Source organism: Mobula hypostoma, chromosome 4, assembly GCF_963921235.1.
Source record: "Mobula hypostoma chromosome 4, sMobHyp1.1, whole genome shotgun sequence".
Classification (NCBI taxonomy): domain Eukaryota; kingdom Metazoa; phylum Chordata; class Chondrichthyes; order Myliobatiformes; family Myliobatidae; genus Mobula; species Mobula hypostoma.
Window position 1 is genome coordinate 5,755,643 of NC_086100.1, and position 19,380 is coordinate 5,775,022.

At 44.2% G+C, this 19,380-nt stretch overlaps 1 protein-coding gene across 2 annotated transcripts in view; it reads right to left on the reverse strand.

The window, feature by feature from the left end:
* LOC134345100 (solute carrier family 7 member 14-like) overlaps nucleotides 1-19,380 on the reverse strand; it is a 188,167-nt gene that overhangs the window by 14,897 nt on the left and 153,890 nt on the right. For both annotated transcript variants that reach the window (XM_063045259.1, XM_063045258.1), the window contains 2 exons: nucleotides 8,640-8,848; nucleotides 5,570-6,447 (listed from right to left, as the gene is read on the reverse strand). In XM_063045259.1, the coding sequence (XP_062901329.1) occupies nucleotides 5,570-6,447; nucleotides 8,640-8,848 (1,087 nt within the window). The remainder of the gene's footprint in view (nucleotides 1-5,569; nucleotides 6,448-8,639; nucleotides 8,849-19,380) is intronic.

The window sequence follows — 19,380 nt, forward strand, 5'->3', positions numbered from 1 at the left end:
CCATATCTGAGAAAGGGTATGTTGTCATTGGGGAGAGTCCAGAGGAGGTTCACGAGGATGATTCTGGGAATGAAGGGGTTAACATATGAAGAGCGTTTGGCAGCTTTGGGCCAGTACTCATGGGAATTTAAAAGAATGTGGTGGTGGGGGGTGGATCTCATTGAAACCTACCAAATGTTGAAAGGACTAGATAGGGTGGATGTGGAGAGGATGTTTCCTGTGGTGGGGGTATCCAGAACTAAAGGGCACAGCCTCAAAATTGAGGGGCCATCCTTTGGAACAGAGGTAAGGAGAAATTTTTTTAGCCAGAGAGTAGTAAATCTGTGGAATGCTCTGCCACAGACTGCAGTGGAGGCCAAGTCCGTACATATATTTAAGGTGGAATTTAATTGTTTCCTGATCAGTCAGGGCATCAAAGGATATGGCGATAAGGCAGGTGTATGGGATTGTGTGGAATCCAAGATCAACCATGATGGAATAGCGCAACAGACTCAATGGGCTGAATGGCCTAATTCTGCTCCTCGTCTTATGGTCTAAATCAGCCATGATGGAATAGTGGAGCAGCATTGATATAATTCTGCTCCTATGTCATATGGTTTTATGGTCTTAAACATTTTTACTGAGACATGTTAGCAATGGTACACTCTGGGCAACCTACAGTGTGAGAGCAATGAACCAGATCTGTTGAGGTGAAAAACGTGTGCACCGAAAAGTGCCTGCAAAAAGAGAGAGGCCGCCATGGCTTGATTACTGTTAAAGGCCTCAACAATTTACAGCATGATCGAACAGAAGCATGCGCACTTGCTATATTCTTGCAATTGATACAATGGTTGGTAAGTCGATGGAGAAGATATAACTATATAACATATAACCACATAACAATTACAGCACGGAAACAGGCCATCTCAGCCCTTCTAGTCCGTGCCAAACTCTTACTCTCACCTAGTCCCACCGACCTGCACTCAGCCCATAACCCTCCATTCCTTTCCTGTCCATATAGCTGTCCAATTTAACTTTAAATGACAACATCGAACCTGCCTCAACCACTTCTGCTGGAAGCTCGTTCCACACAGCTACCACTCTCTGAGTAAAGAAGTTCCCCCTCATGTTACCCCTAAACTTTTGCCCCCTTAACTCTCAACTCATATCCTCTTGTTTGAATCTCCCCCACTCTCAATGGAAAAAGCCTATTCATGTCAACTCTATCTATCCCCCTCATAATTTTAAATACCTCTATCGAGTTCCCCCTCAACCTTCTAAGCTCCAAAGAATAAAGACCTAACTTGTTCAACCTTTCTCTGTAACTTAGGAGATGAAACCCAGGCAACATTTTAGTAAATCTCCTCTGTACTTTCTCAATTTTATTGACATCTTTTCTATAATTCAGTGACCAGAACGGTACACAATACTCCAAATTTGGCCTCACCAATGCCTTGTACAATTTTAACATTATGTCCCAACTCCTATACTCAATGCTCTGATTTAAAAAGGCCAGCATACCAAAAACTTTCTTCACCACCCTATCCACATGAGATTCCACCTTCAAGGAACTATGCACCATTATTCCTAGATCCCTCTGTTCTACTGCATTCTTCAATGCCCTACCATTTACCATGTATGTCCTATTTTGATTAGTCCTACCAAAATGTAGCACCTCACATTTATCAGCATTAAACTCCATCTGCCGTCTTTCAGCCCACTCTTCTAAGTGGTCTAAATCTCTCTATAAGCTTTGAAAACCTACTTCATTATCCACAACTCCACCTATCTTATTATCATCTGCATACTTACTCATCCAATTTACAACCCTATCATCCAGATCATTAATGTATATGAAAAATAACATTGGACCCAGTATAGATCCCTGAGGCACACCACTGGTCACCGGCCTCCAATCTGACACACAGTTATCCACCACTACTCTCTGGCATCTCCCATCCAGCCCCTGCTGAACCCATTTTACTACTTCGATATTAATGCCTAATGATTGAACCATCCTAACTAACCTTCTGTGTGGAACCTTGTCAAAGGCCTTACTGATGTTCATATAGATAACATTCACCGCTTTACCCTCGTCAACTTTCCTAGTAACCTCATCAAAAAATTCAATAAGATTTGTCAAACATGACCTTCCACGCACAAATCCATGTTGACTGTTCCTAATCAGACCTGAGAGGCCTGAGAGGCAGGATTTATGAACATTTGGAGAGGTATAATATGATTAGTAATAGTTACCATGGCTTTGTCAAGGGCAGGTCGTGCCTTACGAGCCGGATTTAATTTTTTGAGGATGTGACTAAACACATTGATGAAGGAAGAGCAGTAGATGTAGTGTATATAGATTTCAGCAAGGCATTTGATAAGGTACCCCACACAAGGCTTATTGAGAAAGTAAGGAGGCATGGGATCCAAGGGGACGTTGCTTTGTGGATCCAGAACTGGCTTGCCCACAGAAGGCAAAGAGTGGTTGTAGACGGGTCATATTCTGCATGGAGGGCGGTGACCAGTGGTGTGCCTCAGGGATCTGTTCTGGGACCCTTACTCTTCATGATTTTTATAAATGACCTGGACGAGGAAGTCCAGGGATGGGTTAGTCAGTTTGCTGATGATACAAAGGTTGGGGGTGTTGTGGATAGTGTGGAGGGCTGTAAGAGGTTACAGCGGGACATTGATAGGATGCAAAACTGGACTGAGAAGTGGCAGATGGAGTTCAACCCAGATAAGTGTGAAGTGGTTCATTTTGATAGGTCAAATATGATGGCAGAATATAGTATTAATGGTAAGGCTCTTGGCAGTGTGGAGGATCACAGGGATCTTGGGGTCCGAGTCCATAGGACACTCAAAGTTGCTGTGCAGGTTGACTCTGTGGTTAAGAAGGCATACGGTGTATTGGCCTTTATCAATCGTGGAATTGAATTCCAGAGCCGAGAGGTAATGTTGCAGCTATATAGGACCCTGGTCAGACCCCCCTTGGAGTACTGTGCTCAGTTCTGGTCGCCTCACTACAGGAAGGATGTGGAAACCATAGAAAGGGTGCAGAAGAGAGTTACAAGGATGTTGCCTGGACTGGGGAGCATGCCTTTTGAGAATACGTTCCATAAAATTGGCCTTCTTTCCTTGGAGTGATGGAGGATGAGAGGTGACCTGACAGAGGTGTATAAGATGATGAGAGGCATTGATCGTGTGGACAGTCAGAAGCTTTTTCCCAGGGCTGGAATGGCTAGCACGAGAGGGCACAGGTTTAAGGTGCTGGGGAGTAGGTACAGAGGAGATGTCAGGGGTAAGTTTTTTACGCAGGGAGTGGTGAATGTGTGGAATGGGCTGCCAGCAACAGTGGTGGAGACGGATATGATGGGGTCTTTTAAGAGACTTTTGGATAGGTACATGGAGCTTAGAGAAATAGAGGGCTATGGGTAAACCTAGTAATTTCTAAGGTAGGGGTATGTTCGACACAACTTTGTGGGCCGAAGGGCCTGTGTTGTGCTGTAGGTTTTCTATTTTTCTAATATACCGGGGAAGAGGAAGCGCAAGTACTCAACGGTCTTGCAAGGAGGAGCGAAGCCATGGACATGAGCGAAGAACACTTTAAAGAGTTTTTGTACAGGCCTGATGGATGGAACAGCCTTCTTTCCTGTTAGAGCTATCAATGGGCCATTTAGGTAGGGACATATGCAATGAATTGAGGGAAATATTGGTAGATGAATTCAAAGTAACTTGAGATCATGGTCGACACTCTTTGTTTGCTGAAGAGTCTGTACTGTGCTATATTCAGTGGCCACTTTATTAGGTACACCTTATACACCTGCTCACTTATGCAAATATCTAATCAGCCAATCATGTGGCAGCAACTCAAGGTATAGAAGCATGCAGACATGGTCAAGAGGTTCATTTGTTGTTCAGAACAAATTTCAGAATAGGGAAGAAATGTGACCTCAGTGACTTTGACCTTAGAATGATTGTTGGTGCCTGACTGGCTGGTTTGAGTATCTCAGAAACTGCTGATCTCCTGGGATTTTCATACACTAACTGTTTGTGGAGTTTACAGAGAATGGTGCAAAAAATCAAAAAGAAAGCATCCAGTTCTGTGGGTGAAAATACCTGGTTAATGAGAGAGATCAGAGGAGAATGCCCAGACTGGTTCAAGCTGACAGAAATTCAAATAATGACGTGTTTCAACAGTGGTGTGCAGAAGAGCATCTCTGAACACACAACCTACCATGAAAACTCTTGGGACTGATGGATTTAGCTCAAAGGTCTGCCATGATTTGTACACCAGAACATGCTTGAGGAGCTGAATATTCTCCCTTGTTTCTACATTCCTACATTAGTGCAGAGAAAATTTACAAGGATGTTGCCGGGACTTGAGGTCCTGAGGTACAGGAAAGGTTTGAACAGGTTTGGACTTCATTCCCCGATGTGTAGGAGAATGAGGGAAGATTTGGTCAAGGTATACAAAAGTATGGGGAGAATAGACAGGGTAAATGCAAGCAGACTTTTTCCACTGAGGTTGGGTGAGGCTAGATCTAGAGGTTGTGGGTTAAGGATGAAAGATGAAATGTTTAAGGGGAAAATGAGGGGAAAATCTTCACTCGGGGGTGATGTGAGTGTGGAACGAGCTGCCAGTAGAAGTTGTGGATGCGGGTTCGAACACAATATTTAATAGAAATTTGGTTAGGTGCATGGATGGGAGGGGTATGGAGGGCTATGGTCCAGGTGCAGGTTATTGGAACCAGGCAGATAAATAGTTCAACATGGACTAGATAGGCCAAATGGCCTGTTATGGGCTGTCATGTTCTATATCTGGTTCAACCCCAGCTGTTTTCCATTGGTGTTGGATTTGTGACTGAGTCAGCAGTTCTGAGAAGGCATTGATATTGCCTCTGCGGCTTGCTGTAACTACTCCCCAGTGAATTTATTATTATTGCACTTATTATAGAATCACACGGTTCAGTGTAATGCCATTTATGGTTGAGTAGTCTGTCTTCTCACTGCTCTACAGAGACTTAAGCCCAGGGCAGTCATGAGCACGTTGGTGCTGTCTTTTGAATGTAATTGGAGCCCCCTTGAACAGGCAAGACAAAGAACATAGAACTGGGAACAGTATAGCCTTTACAGTACAGGCCTTTTGGCCCACAATGTTATAACCGATGTTTTAACCTAGGTCAATCCAAGCCTTCCCTCCTACATACCCTCCATTTTTCTATCATCCATGTGCCTATCTAAGAGTCTCTTCAATGTCTCTAATTTAACTGCCTCTACCACCACCTCTGGATTTGTGCATCCACCACAGCTCATGTAAAAAGCTTACCTCTGATATCCCCCCCTAAACTTCCCTCCAATTTCCTTACAATTATGTCCCCTCATATTAGCTATTCTTGCCCTGGGAGAAAGTCTCTGGCACACTTATCGTCTTGTACACCTCTATCAATTCACCTCTCATCCTTCATCGCTCCGAAGAGAAAAGTCCGAGCTCATTCAGCGTATCCTCACCAAGAGTTCCAGTTAATGGGGAGTATAGACCATTCAACCAAAAGGGCCACTCGGGCAAGGCATTTCATTTTACACTTACCTACAAAGCACCAAACGGCGAAGCGGATCCAAGTGATACTGGAGAGCTTCAGCATGAGGTACATATTTACCAACATGGCAAAGGCAGGCACAAAGGGGACACAGGGCGCCATGTACGGCAGCTTCTTGGGGTTTTCGGGCTGCTGGAGGATGATGAATACCAGTGAGCAGATCAGCAGGACCATCAGGACGACCAGGAGGATAGCCCACCAGCTCTGCTCGTAAACATACTCCTCCCCGAAGATGATGAAGGAACAGAAGACAAACGTCAGGACGAAAAGCAGTAGCACGCAGGTGGTGACAGTGCGGCCGGTGATGGAGGTGGGACGGTCCATCTTGCCGGGCAGCCCAAGGCGAATCCTCATAGTGTAGTACCGAGGTCCAATCAGCTTCTTCAGCTTTATCAGGTAGATGTTCTCCGAGGTGTCTGCCTCAATGCCTGAGCTCATGTCCACGGTGCCATAATTGGGGTGATTCACGCCATAGCTGGACTTGTCCGCCTTCCCGATCAGCATCTCGTTGTCCCCCAAGGACGGCAGGTTCTTGGCACCACATGTGTTCTTGTCAAGGCCCGTGTAGTCCTCGCCCTCGCTGACGGGGGAGGCAGCCTCCTTCTCACACTCGGCAAGGACTCCCTCCTTCTTCTTGGTGCCCTCCTCCGACAGGAACTTGACAAAGCCGTCGATGTCGCTCTCGGGCTGGTAACGAAGCAACAGGACGCACACCGACACCAGGGTGTAGGCCAATAGCGTCCCAATGGACATCATCTCAATGAGGTCTCGCAGGCTGACCAGCAGAGAGAGCAGCCCTGCCAGGAATCCCGAGACAATGCAGGCCACAACTGGCGTCTCTGTGTAGGCACTGACATGAGCTAAAAACCTGGAGAGGGACAGCCAACAACAGCACACTTTCAGAATTACATAGAACAAGGTTGAATTTTTATATAAAAATAAATCAAAGGGTTAATGTACGAGGAGTGTTTGATAGCTCTGTGCCTGTATTCACTGGAATTTAGAAGGATGAGGGGGATCTCAGTGAAACCTATTGAATATTGAAAGGCCTAGATCGAGTTCATGTGGAGAAGATTTTTCCTTTCATAGGGGTGTCTCAGACTAGAAGGTACAATCTTAGAACAAAGGAACATCCCTTTAGAACAGAGATGAGAAGGAATTTCTTTAGCCAGAGGGAAGTGAACCAGTGGAATTCATTGCCACAGACAATTGTGGAGGCCTAGACAGTGGATATATTTAAAGCAGAGGTTCATAGGTTCTCGTTTAGTCAGGATGTCAAAGGTTACGGGGAGAAGGCAGGAGAATGGGGCTGAGATGGATAATAAATCAGTCATGATGAAATGGTGGAGCAGACTCGATGGACTGGACGTCTTAATTCTGCTCCTATGTCTTATGGTCTTATGGCAGTGAAACTCCTGTAGGGTAATCTTCAGAGCGAGGAGCCACGATACCCAAGGGCAGTGAGATTGTTGTGAGCGCTGCAGCCATGGGCAATTTGGAAAAAGATGAGAATATAAACATCAAGCTTTTTGATGGGACCCAGTGCGTTACTCAATGTGTTAAGTAATGTATTATTACTTTCTTTAAAACCAATGGGACTGTTATAGGAGTGGAATGGTAAACTTCTACAGTAATTAAGCGGCTTCCTTACCCAAGCTGGTCCCTCCCTCTCCAATAGCAGAAGAACCAAGGGTTAGACTTATACTCGTTGGAATTTAGAAGATTGAGGGGGGATCTTATTGAAATGTATAAAATCCTAAAGCGATTGGACAGGCTCGATGCAGGAAGATTGCTCCCGATGTTGGGGAAGTCCAGAATGAGGGGTCACAGTTTGAGGATAAAGGGGAAGACTTTTAGGACCGAGATTAGGAAAAACCTCTTCACACAGAGAGTGGTGAATCTGTGAAATTCTCTGCCACAGGAAACAGTTGAGGCCAGTTCATTGGCTATATTTAAGAGGGAGTTAGATATGGCCCTTGTAGCTAAAGGGATCAGGGGGTATGGAGGGAAGGCTGGTACAGGGTTCTGAGTTGGATGATCAGCCATGATCATACGGAATGGCGGTGCAGGCTTGAAGGGCCGAATGGCCTACTCCTGCACCTATTTTCTATGTTTCTATGTTAACCCTACACTGTGGTCCTCCCCACCACGTCCTTGCAGTAACTGCGCCTGGCTTCAGTGTGTCCCCTCAGTACGTACTCCTAGAACCGTGAATGTGCTAGTTGTCAGAATTCCTCCATGGATATCTTGACGTGCTGGCAGAAAAACAAGCTTCAGGCAGACAAAAGAGTGTCTTCCGCCATGCTGATGATCTGCCGGCAGCACTCGATGCAAATGTGTGTGTGGGTGTGTGTCTCTGGGAACAGCCCGTCGATCAGAGAGTCCTCTGTCTCACAGCTGCTCGGGATAAACCAGAACATCTTTCCGCACACCCTATTCACGAACGCATAGTCTGTGTCTTGTCCCAACTACAGTTATCCCACAAGCAGCCCGCAGATGGAGTGACGGTCCGACCATGAGGAAGGATCTGAATGGGAGGGTTCCTCTCCCTGCCAGCTAGGCAAGGTCATGGTGCCTGTGGTGAGGTCTGGTGAGGCATTCTGCCAGAGCTGATTGAGGTTTATCAGATTATGACAGACAGAGATAGAGTAGACAGACAGTATCTTTTTCCCAGGGTTGAGATGTCTAATACCAGAGGGCATGCATTTAAGGTGGCGGGGGGGAATTACAAAGGAGATTTTTACACAGAGGGTGGTGTGTACTTGGAATGTGCTGCCTGGGGTGGTGGTAGAGGAAGATACATTAGGAACATTTAAGAGATGTGTAGATAGGCATGTGAATGTGTGGAAAATGGAAGGCTATGAACATTGTGTAGACAGAAGGAATTCATTTGATTACTAATTTATTTGGTTTGGGCTGAAGGGTCTGTTCCTGTGCTGTAGTGTTTTATGTTCTATGTTCTTAGATAGTCGGCCAACTCAGTCTATGCAGCTGTTTCTGCACACCTCTATATCTCACACTATCAGCACGGTCTTCTATTCCTTCCAGAGATTCACCAACCTGAAGAGTAGGCCATCGTCTGCCATAGCGTAGATGACTCTTGGCATCGGGAAGAGCGATCCCAACAGACTGACGGTCAATCCCGCCACTGATCCAATGGCCACAATGTACTTGGCTGCATGAAACCCGTGAAGAACGAACATCTCCATCAGTGGCGACTCTGTGTCGATGGCATAGTAAGGCACCATCAGCGTCAGGATTACACTGACCTAGTGCAGGAAGGAGAGATCCAGACAACTGTCAATGAAATGGTATGATTACTCAGTTCAGACCACAAGGAAGTAGAAAGTCTTTTGAACCCCACACCATTGTTTCTAATTTGATTCCAACTCCTTCCATTATTGACAAGGATAGAGAAAATGGCATTAGTGAACCGTGGCAATGTGTTGCAGGCAGCTTACAAAAATTCTGAATATATTTTCAAAGACTCTTCATCTCGCATTCTCAATACTTATAGTTTACTTATTTATTATTACTAGTTTTTGTATTTACAGTTTGTTGTCTTTTGCATATTGATTGCTTGGCCATCCTTTTGGGGTAGATTTTCATTGTGCTTTTTGTATTAAATGTGAATGCTCACAAAAAAATGAATCCCAGGTTTATATATGGTAACACATATATACTTTGATAATAAATTTACTATCTTGGCTTTAAACATTGAAAAATATAGTGAAAATGCATTGTTGGTGTTAAGGATACACTGGGTGCTGCCCACAACTACTGCCAAACCTCCAACACCAGTATAGCATGCTCACCACTCATACATCTTTCGACTATAGGAGGAAACTGGAGCACCTGAATGAAACCCATGTGGTCATGGGGAGAACATATACATTTCTTATGGACAATGGTGGGAATTGAACCCTCATTGATGATTGCGAGAGTTCTAATGAAATTGCACTAGCCACTGTGCTACTGTGCCCCCCTCCCACTATGATAGTGTTGCATTCTGGGAAGATAAATGAGGGTAGGACTTGCACAGGTAGAGACCTGGGGGTGGGGGTGTTGCAGTACAGGGGACCTAGGTATTTACATGATTCATGTGTAGACAGGGTGGTGAAGATGGCTCCTTACAGATGACACCTGAACTGGACTCCAAACTCTGACTCCCTGAACTATAATAGCTCTTTACTAACCACTATGCAGCTGTGGCATCCTTAAGGGCATGAAGGCACGTTGGCCTTCATCAGTGTGACAGCTGGGGTGTTATGTTGCAATTGAACAAGACATTGACGAGAGCTCATTTTGAATACTGAAGGTATCATCATCCGGCTGCTGGAGGAAGGACATTAGGCTGGAGAGATTGCAAAGGATGTTGCTGGAACTCAGAGGACTGAGTTGTGGAGAGGTTGGGACTTCTTCACCGGACAGTAGGAAACTCAAGGGTGATCTTATAGAAGTGTACAAGATTATAAGGGGCATAGATGGGATGAAACTATTTATTTACTTTTAGTTTATTTTTATTTTGAGATATATTGCAGAACAAGCCTTTTGGCCCAACAAGCCACAGCGCACAGCAACCCACTAAATTAACCCTAGCCTAATCACAGGGCAATGACCAATCAACTTACTAACCATATGTTTTCAGTCTGTGTGAGGAAACGGGAGCATGGTCATGGGGAGAAAGGGAAAACCCCTTTCAGACCGTGCCAGAATCGAACTCCGAGCTTCGATGCCCCAAGTGTTAGTAGTGTCGTACTAACCGCTATGCTACTGAGGAGTCAAATATTAAAAAGGTGAGAGGGAAGAGGATTACCAGGAGCCTGAGGGGTAGTGTTTTCACACAGAGGGTGGTCCAGAGGAAGTAATGAAAGCAAATACATAAGCAGCATTTAAAAGATGGTTTAAGTACATGGGTAGGAAAGGTTTAGAGGGATATGGACCAAATATGAGCTTAGAACTTTAGTCGGCATGGACCAGTTGTACTGAAGGGCCCATTTCCGTGCTATGGCTCTACGAGTCGTTGTGGGGAAATGTCATGCCTAGAGAATTAGACTGGCTGAGTATTGTTGGATCTGGCTGTTTAACTGTTATTTTCTTTGCAGTTTAACAATTAATTATCTGCTTATATTTGATATAATTACTTACACACAAGTAACTGCTTACTTTGCTTCCTAGTGGTCATAGTATGTATATATGGTTGTTTGATGTGCCTCTTAGTGGTTATATTGGTTACACTAGTGTGATTCCAGAAGCTTCTCTTGGTGCTGCATTATTTGAAAAAGAGCATTCTTATTACCTGAGTGTTATCTACAAATTTGAATGGAATTTTCCTCATCGATGTAGCATAAAAGAGCTGACTCACAAGGCTAGCATCATCTTAGTCATCTTAGTTCTGTTGTCTCTCCTGTTGTGGATGAGTGTGTCTCCATAAGATCATTCAAAGTCTACTCCAACCAGAAGTCCTGGATGAGCCAATCTGCTGAGGGCCACATCGGAGGCTTTGAAGTCTGGCAACCAATTAAGATACAAGAAGTCCAGGTATGACCTCTTAATAGCCATCTCACAGAAGTGGCAATTCCGACTAAACTCGAATCAATGAAGGATGCTTGATAGCCAGGACAGGGCTTGAATTCCATCACCGCCTACAAAGAGTAGCCAAGCCACATAGGTGACAACAGGGCTCTGCTCCCAGATGAGCTCAACGCCTTCTATGCTCACTTTGAAGGTCAAAACACGGAGGAATCATTACAAACTCCCACAGCCCCCAGTGACCTAAGGTTTCAGTTTCTGAGTCTCACGCTGGAGCATCATTCAGGAAAGTGAAGCCACGGAAAGCACTCGGCTCAGATGTGGTTCCTGGCTAAGTACTAAAGACTTCTGCTGACAGACTGGCTGGAGTGTCCGTCAACGTCTTTAACCTCTCACTTTGCACCTGTTTCAAGCGGGTTTCAATTATACCCATATCTAAGAAAAATGTGGTAATCTTCCTCAACTACTGGCATCCAATGTGATGAGGCAACACACACAAAATGCTGGTGGAACGCAGCAGGCCAGGCAGCATCTATAGGAATCCAATGTGATGAAGTGCTTTGAGAAGGTGGAGATGAAACACATCAACTCCCGCCTGAGGAGCGACTTGGATCCACTCCAATTTGCCTACCATCACAACAGATCCACTAAAACACCATTTCATTGGCTGTTCACTCAACCCTAGAAAATCTGGACAGCAAAGCCGCACACATCAGGATGCTCTTTATCGACTACAGCTCAACATTCAATACCATCATCCCCTGAAAGCTGATCAAAAAGCTTCAAGACCTTGGCCTCAATAACTACTTGTGCAATAGGACCCTCGATTTCCTCATTTGCAAACCCCAGTCAGTTTGGATTGGCAACATCTCTTGCACAATCTCCATTACACAGGTACACCACAAGACTGCTCTGCTCATCTTACACTTACAGTGTGTGTGGCTAAGCACAGCTGCAACGCCATATTTAAGTTTGCTGACGACACCACTGTCACAGGCCATGACGAATCAGCATATAGAAGGGAGATTGCGTCACAGAACACTACAGCACAGAAACAGGCCCTTCATCCCATCTGGTCCATGCTGAACTATTTAGCTGCCTAGTCCCATGAACCTGTAGCCAGTCTTCCATCTACACTCCCCGTACTTTTAATACAAAAAGTTGAAGTTGAAGTTTATTTGTCATTCAACCATACAAAACAGCGTTTCTGTGGGGTCAAGAAGTAAATCACAGTACCAGCAGTCACACCACAGCATGAGGCACATATAAGATAGCAGTAAACATACAATCACACAAAAAATATATAATGCAGTCCAAGTCCGACTCCATGGATCTTACTTATTTATTTAGCGACACAGCACGGGCCAACCCTTGGAGCCACGTCACATCACAACCCAATTAATCCTAACCTAATCACGAGACAATTTACAAAGATCAACCTACACGGTACGTCTTTGGACTGTGAGATGGAAACCAGAGGACCCAGAGAAAACCCATACATTCCACAGTGTGGACGTACAGAAACTCGTTACAGAACAGTAACAGAATTGAAATCCAAACTCCCCGACGCAAACCTCCCCCCTCCAGCTGTAATAGCGTCACTCTAACCTCTACTGTTGCAGCAGTTGAAAACAACCCAGCTTGTCTTCTGCCAAGCGAACAAGTAGAAAGAATGACAGTTCAGCACAGACTAGATGGGCCAAAGGGTCTGTTTCTGTGCTGTAGGGTTCTATGGCTCAATGACTGAATTATAGGGCTTCTAGCAGTCGGTTTAATGGTTTCCCTGTATGCCTATATGCAGATATTTCTGTTATCACTATGTACGCATCGCACTTTACCATCTGCCAGTGGGAGAGTCCCCGGGCAACAGTCCAGGGAACCGTAGAGTGCAGTGTGATTGAGGAAATAAGTGTAGTGGAACTTTCAGCTGTAAAAGGCTGGCGGGCTCTTGACCAGAGAGCGAGAACCTACTCTCTACCAATGCTCAGATTTCCCCTCCATTCAGAGAAGATGAAAAACTTAGAACATTACAACACAATACAAGCCTTTCAGCTCACATTGCTGTGCCTATGAACCTACTCTGAGATCAACGTAACCCCTCCTTTCTAGATCCTCTTCTTCTTAAACCCGTCACCTTGACGGCTTGTTGGCCAGAGTCTTCTGTCCTGGATCAGTCTTTCAAGTTGTCCCAGGTGTAGCCCATCTTCGAAGATCCTTCACGTTCCAGGGATGAGCTCTTTGGAGCCTCTCTTGCCATTTCTGTAGCTGTGAGATTTTACAGGATGGGATTGCTAGCCCCAAGCCCAACCGTCCTCCTCTCGCAGCTGGGCTTGGGACCGTCTATGTGAGAGTTCCCCGATACATAACCATTTTTCCATCATCCATCTGCCTATCTAGGAGTCTCCTAAAAGTTTCCAATGTATCTGTCTGTACTACTACACCATGCACCCAGCACTCCCTGTGTAAAATCCTACCTCTACCAAACCCCCCTCAGCTTTCCCTAATCACCTTAAAGATTAACCCCTTGTATTAGCCATCTCTGCCCTGGGAAAACGTTTCTGGCTTACACTTTATGTATCAGCGCCGTGTATCATCTTGTACACCTCTATCAAGTCACCTTTCATCTCCCTCACTCCAAACAGAATAGCCTGAGCTTGCTCAGTCTTCTGTTGAATGGAATCTATTCTCATAAAACATGCTCTTTAATCCTGGTAAATCTTCTTTGCACCCTCTTTTAAGCTTCCACAGCTTTCCCATAATTTGGTGACCAGAACTGAAGGAAATACTCCTAGTGTGGTCTAATCTGAGTTTTATAAAGTTGCAACGTTACCTCATGGCTCTTAACTCAATCCCCTGACTAATGAAGGCCAACAAACCACACATCTTCTTTACCACCCTATCACGTGCATGGCAACTTCAGTCATGGACTGACTTTGAACATCAGGGACGAGGGTGACCTCAGGAAAGAGGACCTGACTTACCTCTTAAATAGAAAGCCCAGACTGGAAGAAGGAACAAAGTGATGTGGGGTAATAGGCCCTAAAGGCACAACTTGAGTTAATGGACCATTAAACAGACTGAACGTAGCATTTGGTTCTGGAGGGACGGAGTTGAAATGCTGCATTAAACGTAGGTTCAATGGACACTTTACTGGCTACCTCTTGTACCTAATAGAATGACTTCTCTCATTATCAAGGCATTTTTGTCCGCAGAACTACTGCTCACTGGATGTTTTTTTTTTCGTTTTTCATACGAATCTCCATAAACTCTGAAGACTGTTGTATGTGAAAATCCCAGATCAACAGTTTCAGAGGTACTCAACCCACCTCATCTGGCATCAAAAATTGTTCCACAATTAAAGTCACTCAGATCACATTTCATCCCCACTCTGATGTTTGATCTGAACAATAACTGAACCTCTTGACCATGCCTGCATGCTTTTATGCAATGAATTGCTGCCACATGATTGGCTGATTAGATAGGTGCATTAATAAGCAGGTGTACAGGAGTACCTAACAAAATGGTCACTGGAGTTCACAGTAAAATGTGTCATTTGTTCCCAACAGCCAAGACATCCAAGGATGCTGGGGGCTGCCCCCAAGTTTCTCCACATATTTTGGTGCCTACGTAGAATGGCCAGCATGCTTGACAGAACATTGATGCCTCAATGATTGCTCACGATAGCTTGGCTAATAGAATACAAGACGTGAATTCCCAAGAATCCTGGACTCCTGTCATGAGAATTTCGTGAGAGTCCAAGCATCAGAGTTTAGGCAAGGACAGAGCGAGGCACGGCTGGGGCCATAACTAAATGGTCAACACAATATGTGAGTGCCAGGTCTGGAAGGGAAGTCAGAAAAAAAAATTCAAATTCAAAGCGAACGTTGAGAGCCACACAAGCAATTATTTTAGAGTCATCGAGTTATGGAAAATTACAGTAGAGAAGCAGGCTCTTCAATCTATCCAGTCTGTGCCACACCATTTAAACTGACTACTCCCATTGACCTGCACTCCATACCCCTACTCAATCTTCATGCACCTAGTCAAACTTCACTTAAACATCAAAGTCAAGTTCACATGCATCACTTGTACTGTCATTTCATTCCACACTCTCACGACCCTCTGAATGAAGATGTTTCCCCTCATGGTCCCTTAAACTGTTCCCCTTTCACCCTTAACCCATGACCTCGAACTGTATTCCCACCTAACTTCAGTGGAAAAAGCCCGTTTGCATTTACCCTATCTGTACCCATCACAATTTTGTATACGTCTAACAAATCTCCCCTCACTCTTCTATGTTCCAAGGAATGAAGTCCTAACCTATTCAATCTTTTCTTATAATTTAGGTCCTCCAGTCCTGGGAACATCCTTGTCAATTTTCTCTGTACTCTTTCAAACTTTATTTACATCTGTCCTGTAGGTAGACGACCAAAACTGCACACAATGCTCCAAATTAGGCCTCACCAACATCTTATACAACTTCAACACAACATCCCACTTGTACTTTATTTATTTAGAGACAAGGCATGGAACAGGCCTTTCTGGCCCAAATCACCTACTTAACCCGAGCCTAATCACAGAACAATATACAATGGCCAATTAACCTACTAACCCGTACGTCTCTGAACGTGGGAGGAAAAAGCTACAGAAAATTGCGAACTCACCCAACTCCATCACGGTCACTCAACTACCCTGCATCGAGAATGTCTTCAAAAGGCGATGCCTGAAAAAGGTGATCATTAAGGACCCCAATCACCCAGGACATGCCCTCTTCTCATTGCTACCATCAAGGAGGAGGTACAAGAGCCTGAAGATATGTACTCAATGTTTTAGGAAGAGCTTCTTCGCCTCTGTCATTGGATTTCTGAATGGTCAATGAACCCAGGAACACTGCCTCACTGTATTTTTCCTCTCTTTTTATGCTACGTAATTTAATTTATATATTGTAATCTATAATTTTTAATTATCAGGTATTGCAATGTACAGCTGCCGCAAAACAACAAATTTCACGACATTTGCCAGTGATATTGAAGCTGATTCGGATTCCACAGGAGGAAAGCAGAGCACCCAGGTGAAACCCACGCACACACGGGAAGAACGTACGATCTTTCTTACAGAGGATGTGAGAATTCTTACAGAATTTCTTACAGAGGATGCCAGTGGATTATCAGCCCCCAGTTGCCCACCACTGAGAACATCTACCATAAACGCTGCCTGGGCAGGGCGAAAAGCATTATCAGGGATGCATCTCACCCTAACCATGGACTTTTTACTCTCCTCCCATCCGGTAGGCGCTACAGGAGCCTCCGCTCCCGCACCAGCAGGCACAGGAAGAGCTTCTTCCCTGAGGCTGTGACCCTGCTGAACCTCACATCACAGGCTAAGCAGTATTGTACCCATATTGTACTGTCTCAGTACTTTTATATTTGTGTGCTGTAGCACTTACTTTTTATTCACAGTTATTTTGTAAATAACACTATTCTTTGCATTTCTGGTCAGATGCTAAATGCATTTCATTGGCTTTGTATCTGTACTTGGCACAATGACAATAAAGTTGAATCTAATCTAATCTAATCTAATCTAATCTAATCTAATCTAATCTAATTGAACCCCAAGCTGTTGCATTAACCGCTACGTTACTGTTGGGAGTAATTGTCACTGGAACATAATTCATTTGGGAAGGAAGCACGGTATGATGTGAATAAAAAAGCTTGCACCTATTACTCTGACGTTAGCTATTATTAGCTTTCTCACCTACAAAGGTAAACCACAACCAACACATTTGTCGCGTAATAGACAGCAGTGGCGGGAATCTGAGAATCTGCAAAATCCACATCTCAGTCTAAAAAGCTGTGAACATTTTATTCAGAATCTTAAAGTTTCAAAGATGGTTAGTAAGCGCTACATTACACTTAGATGTTAATTATATGCCTAGCCGTCTTTCATTAGAATTAGAACAAGGCAATAGCAGCATCCGTCATTAAGGAGCCCCATCACCCAGGACATGCCCTCTTCTCATTGCTGCCATCACCGAGAAGCTACAGGAGCCTGAAGACCCACACTCAACGTTTAAGGAACAGCTTCTTCCCCTCCACCGTCAGATTTCCGAATGGACAATCAACCCAGGAACACTGCCTCACTTTTCTCTCATTTTGCACCACTTATTTAATTTAACTTTATATATAATTCTTATTGTAATTTACAGTTTCTAATATTATGTATTGCACTGTACTGCTTCTTCAAAACAACTAATTTCACAACGTCTGCCAGCAATCCTAAATCTGGTCAGTTGTTGCAGCAACATTACATTGCAATGCATAAAAAATTATGAATTACAATAGAAATATATGTAGATATATAGAATATATAAAATAATTTCATAAAAATTTGCATAAAAAGAGAGCAACAAAATTGTGCAGTAGTGTTGGTAAGTTCATTGTCCATTCAGAAACCTGATGATGGAGCGAAAGAAGCTGTTCCCAGAACGTTTTTCACTTAAACTTCAAACTATGCGGCACCAAGTGCAAGCGATCTAGTGAAGCAATTGAAATGGATAATGACATTACGTGGGAGAATACAGATCCACTGAATAGGATATATCAAAATGAGGGGTAATGCCTCAGCCGTCCAGTGCCTAGTTCAAGCTATGCCAACACATGTTAGATCACGCCGTCTGGGCCACGCTCTCTCCTCACTGCAGCCATCAGGAAGGAGGTACAGGAGCCTCATGTCCAATGCCACGAAGTTCAGGAACAGTTATTATACTTTATACTTTATTGTCACCAAACAATTGATACTAGAACGTACAATCATCACAGCGATATTTGATTCTGCACTTTCTGCTCCCTGGATTACAAATCAATAGTAAATATTAAAAAATTTAAATTATAAATCATAACTAGAAAATAGGAAAATGGGAAGTAGGGTAGTGCAAGAAAACCGAGAGGCAGGTCCGGCTGGTGGGCCTTCTTGGTTCAACCAAGTCAGGTCATTTATGATATTGACCCCAAGAAACTTAAAGCTTTTGACCTGTTCCACTTGCGCACCACCGATGTAAATTGGGTCGTGCGGTCCACTACTCCTTCTGAAGTCAACCATCAGGCTCTACCATCAGGCTCCTGAACCAGTGTGCATAACTTTACTCACCTCCACACTGAACTGATTTCACAAACTACGTATGCACTTTCAGGGGCTCAACAACTCATTCTCAATATTTCTCATTTCTTGAATATTATCACTTGCCTTCTATTTTTTTGCATTTTCACAATCTATCATCTATTGTACATTGGTTCTTTGCCCACCTTTGTGTGCAGTTTCTCGTCGGCTCTATTGTGTTTCTAAGCGTTTACTGTGAACGCCTGCAAGAAAATGAATCTCAAAGTTCAAAGTTCAAATTAAATTTATTATCAAAATGCATATAAGTCACCATGTACAACTTGCGATTCATTTTCTTGCAGGCATTTACAGGAAAAACAAGAAAAACAACAGAACTTATGAAGAACTATACATAGACAAAGATTGACAAACAACCAATCTGCAAAAGAAGACAGACTGAGCAAAGAATAATCATACAGAGGATAAGAGTTCCAGAGTCCAATCCAAGCCTAAAGGTCGTGAAATCATTTCAGAGTCAAGGTGAGTGAAGTTATCCATGCCAGTTCACAGGCCTGGAGGTTGAAGAGTATAAATGTCCCTGAACCTGAAGATCTGGGACCTAAGGCTCCTGTATCTCCTTTCTGATGGTAACAGTGAGAAGAGAGCATGGCCTAGATGGTGGGGATCCTTGATGATGGATATTTGTGGCAGCACTCCTTGTAGATGTGCTAAAAGGTGGGGTGGGGAAGGGGAAGCCTTTCCCTTTAATGGACTGGGCTGTATCCATCACCATGGATACCACGGATATCCACCATCTGAAGTAATTCCTTTGGTGAATGGAACCTGAGGTGTGGGGTTCTTCTGGGTGCTCCAGTTTCCCCATATCTGAAAGATGCACTGATTGGGGTTACTATGTTGTGGACATGCTATGTTGGTCCCAGAAGTGTGGTGACACTTGTGGAATGCCACAAGGCCATCCTTGGACTGTGTTGGCCGTTTACACAAACGACACATTTCACCGTATGTTTCGACCCCATAGAGCCGTAGAGGAGTACAGCACCGAAACAGGCCCTTCACCCATCAACCCCATGCTGAAACCATTTAAACTGCCTACTCGTATTGACCTGGCCTGGGACCATAGCCCTCCATACCGCTGCTATCCAAACCTCCAGAA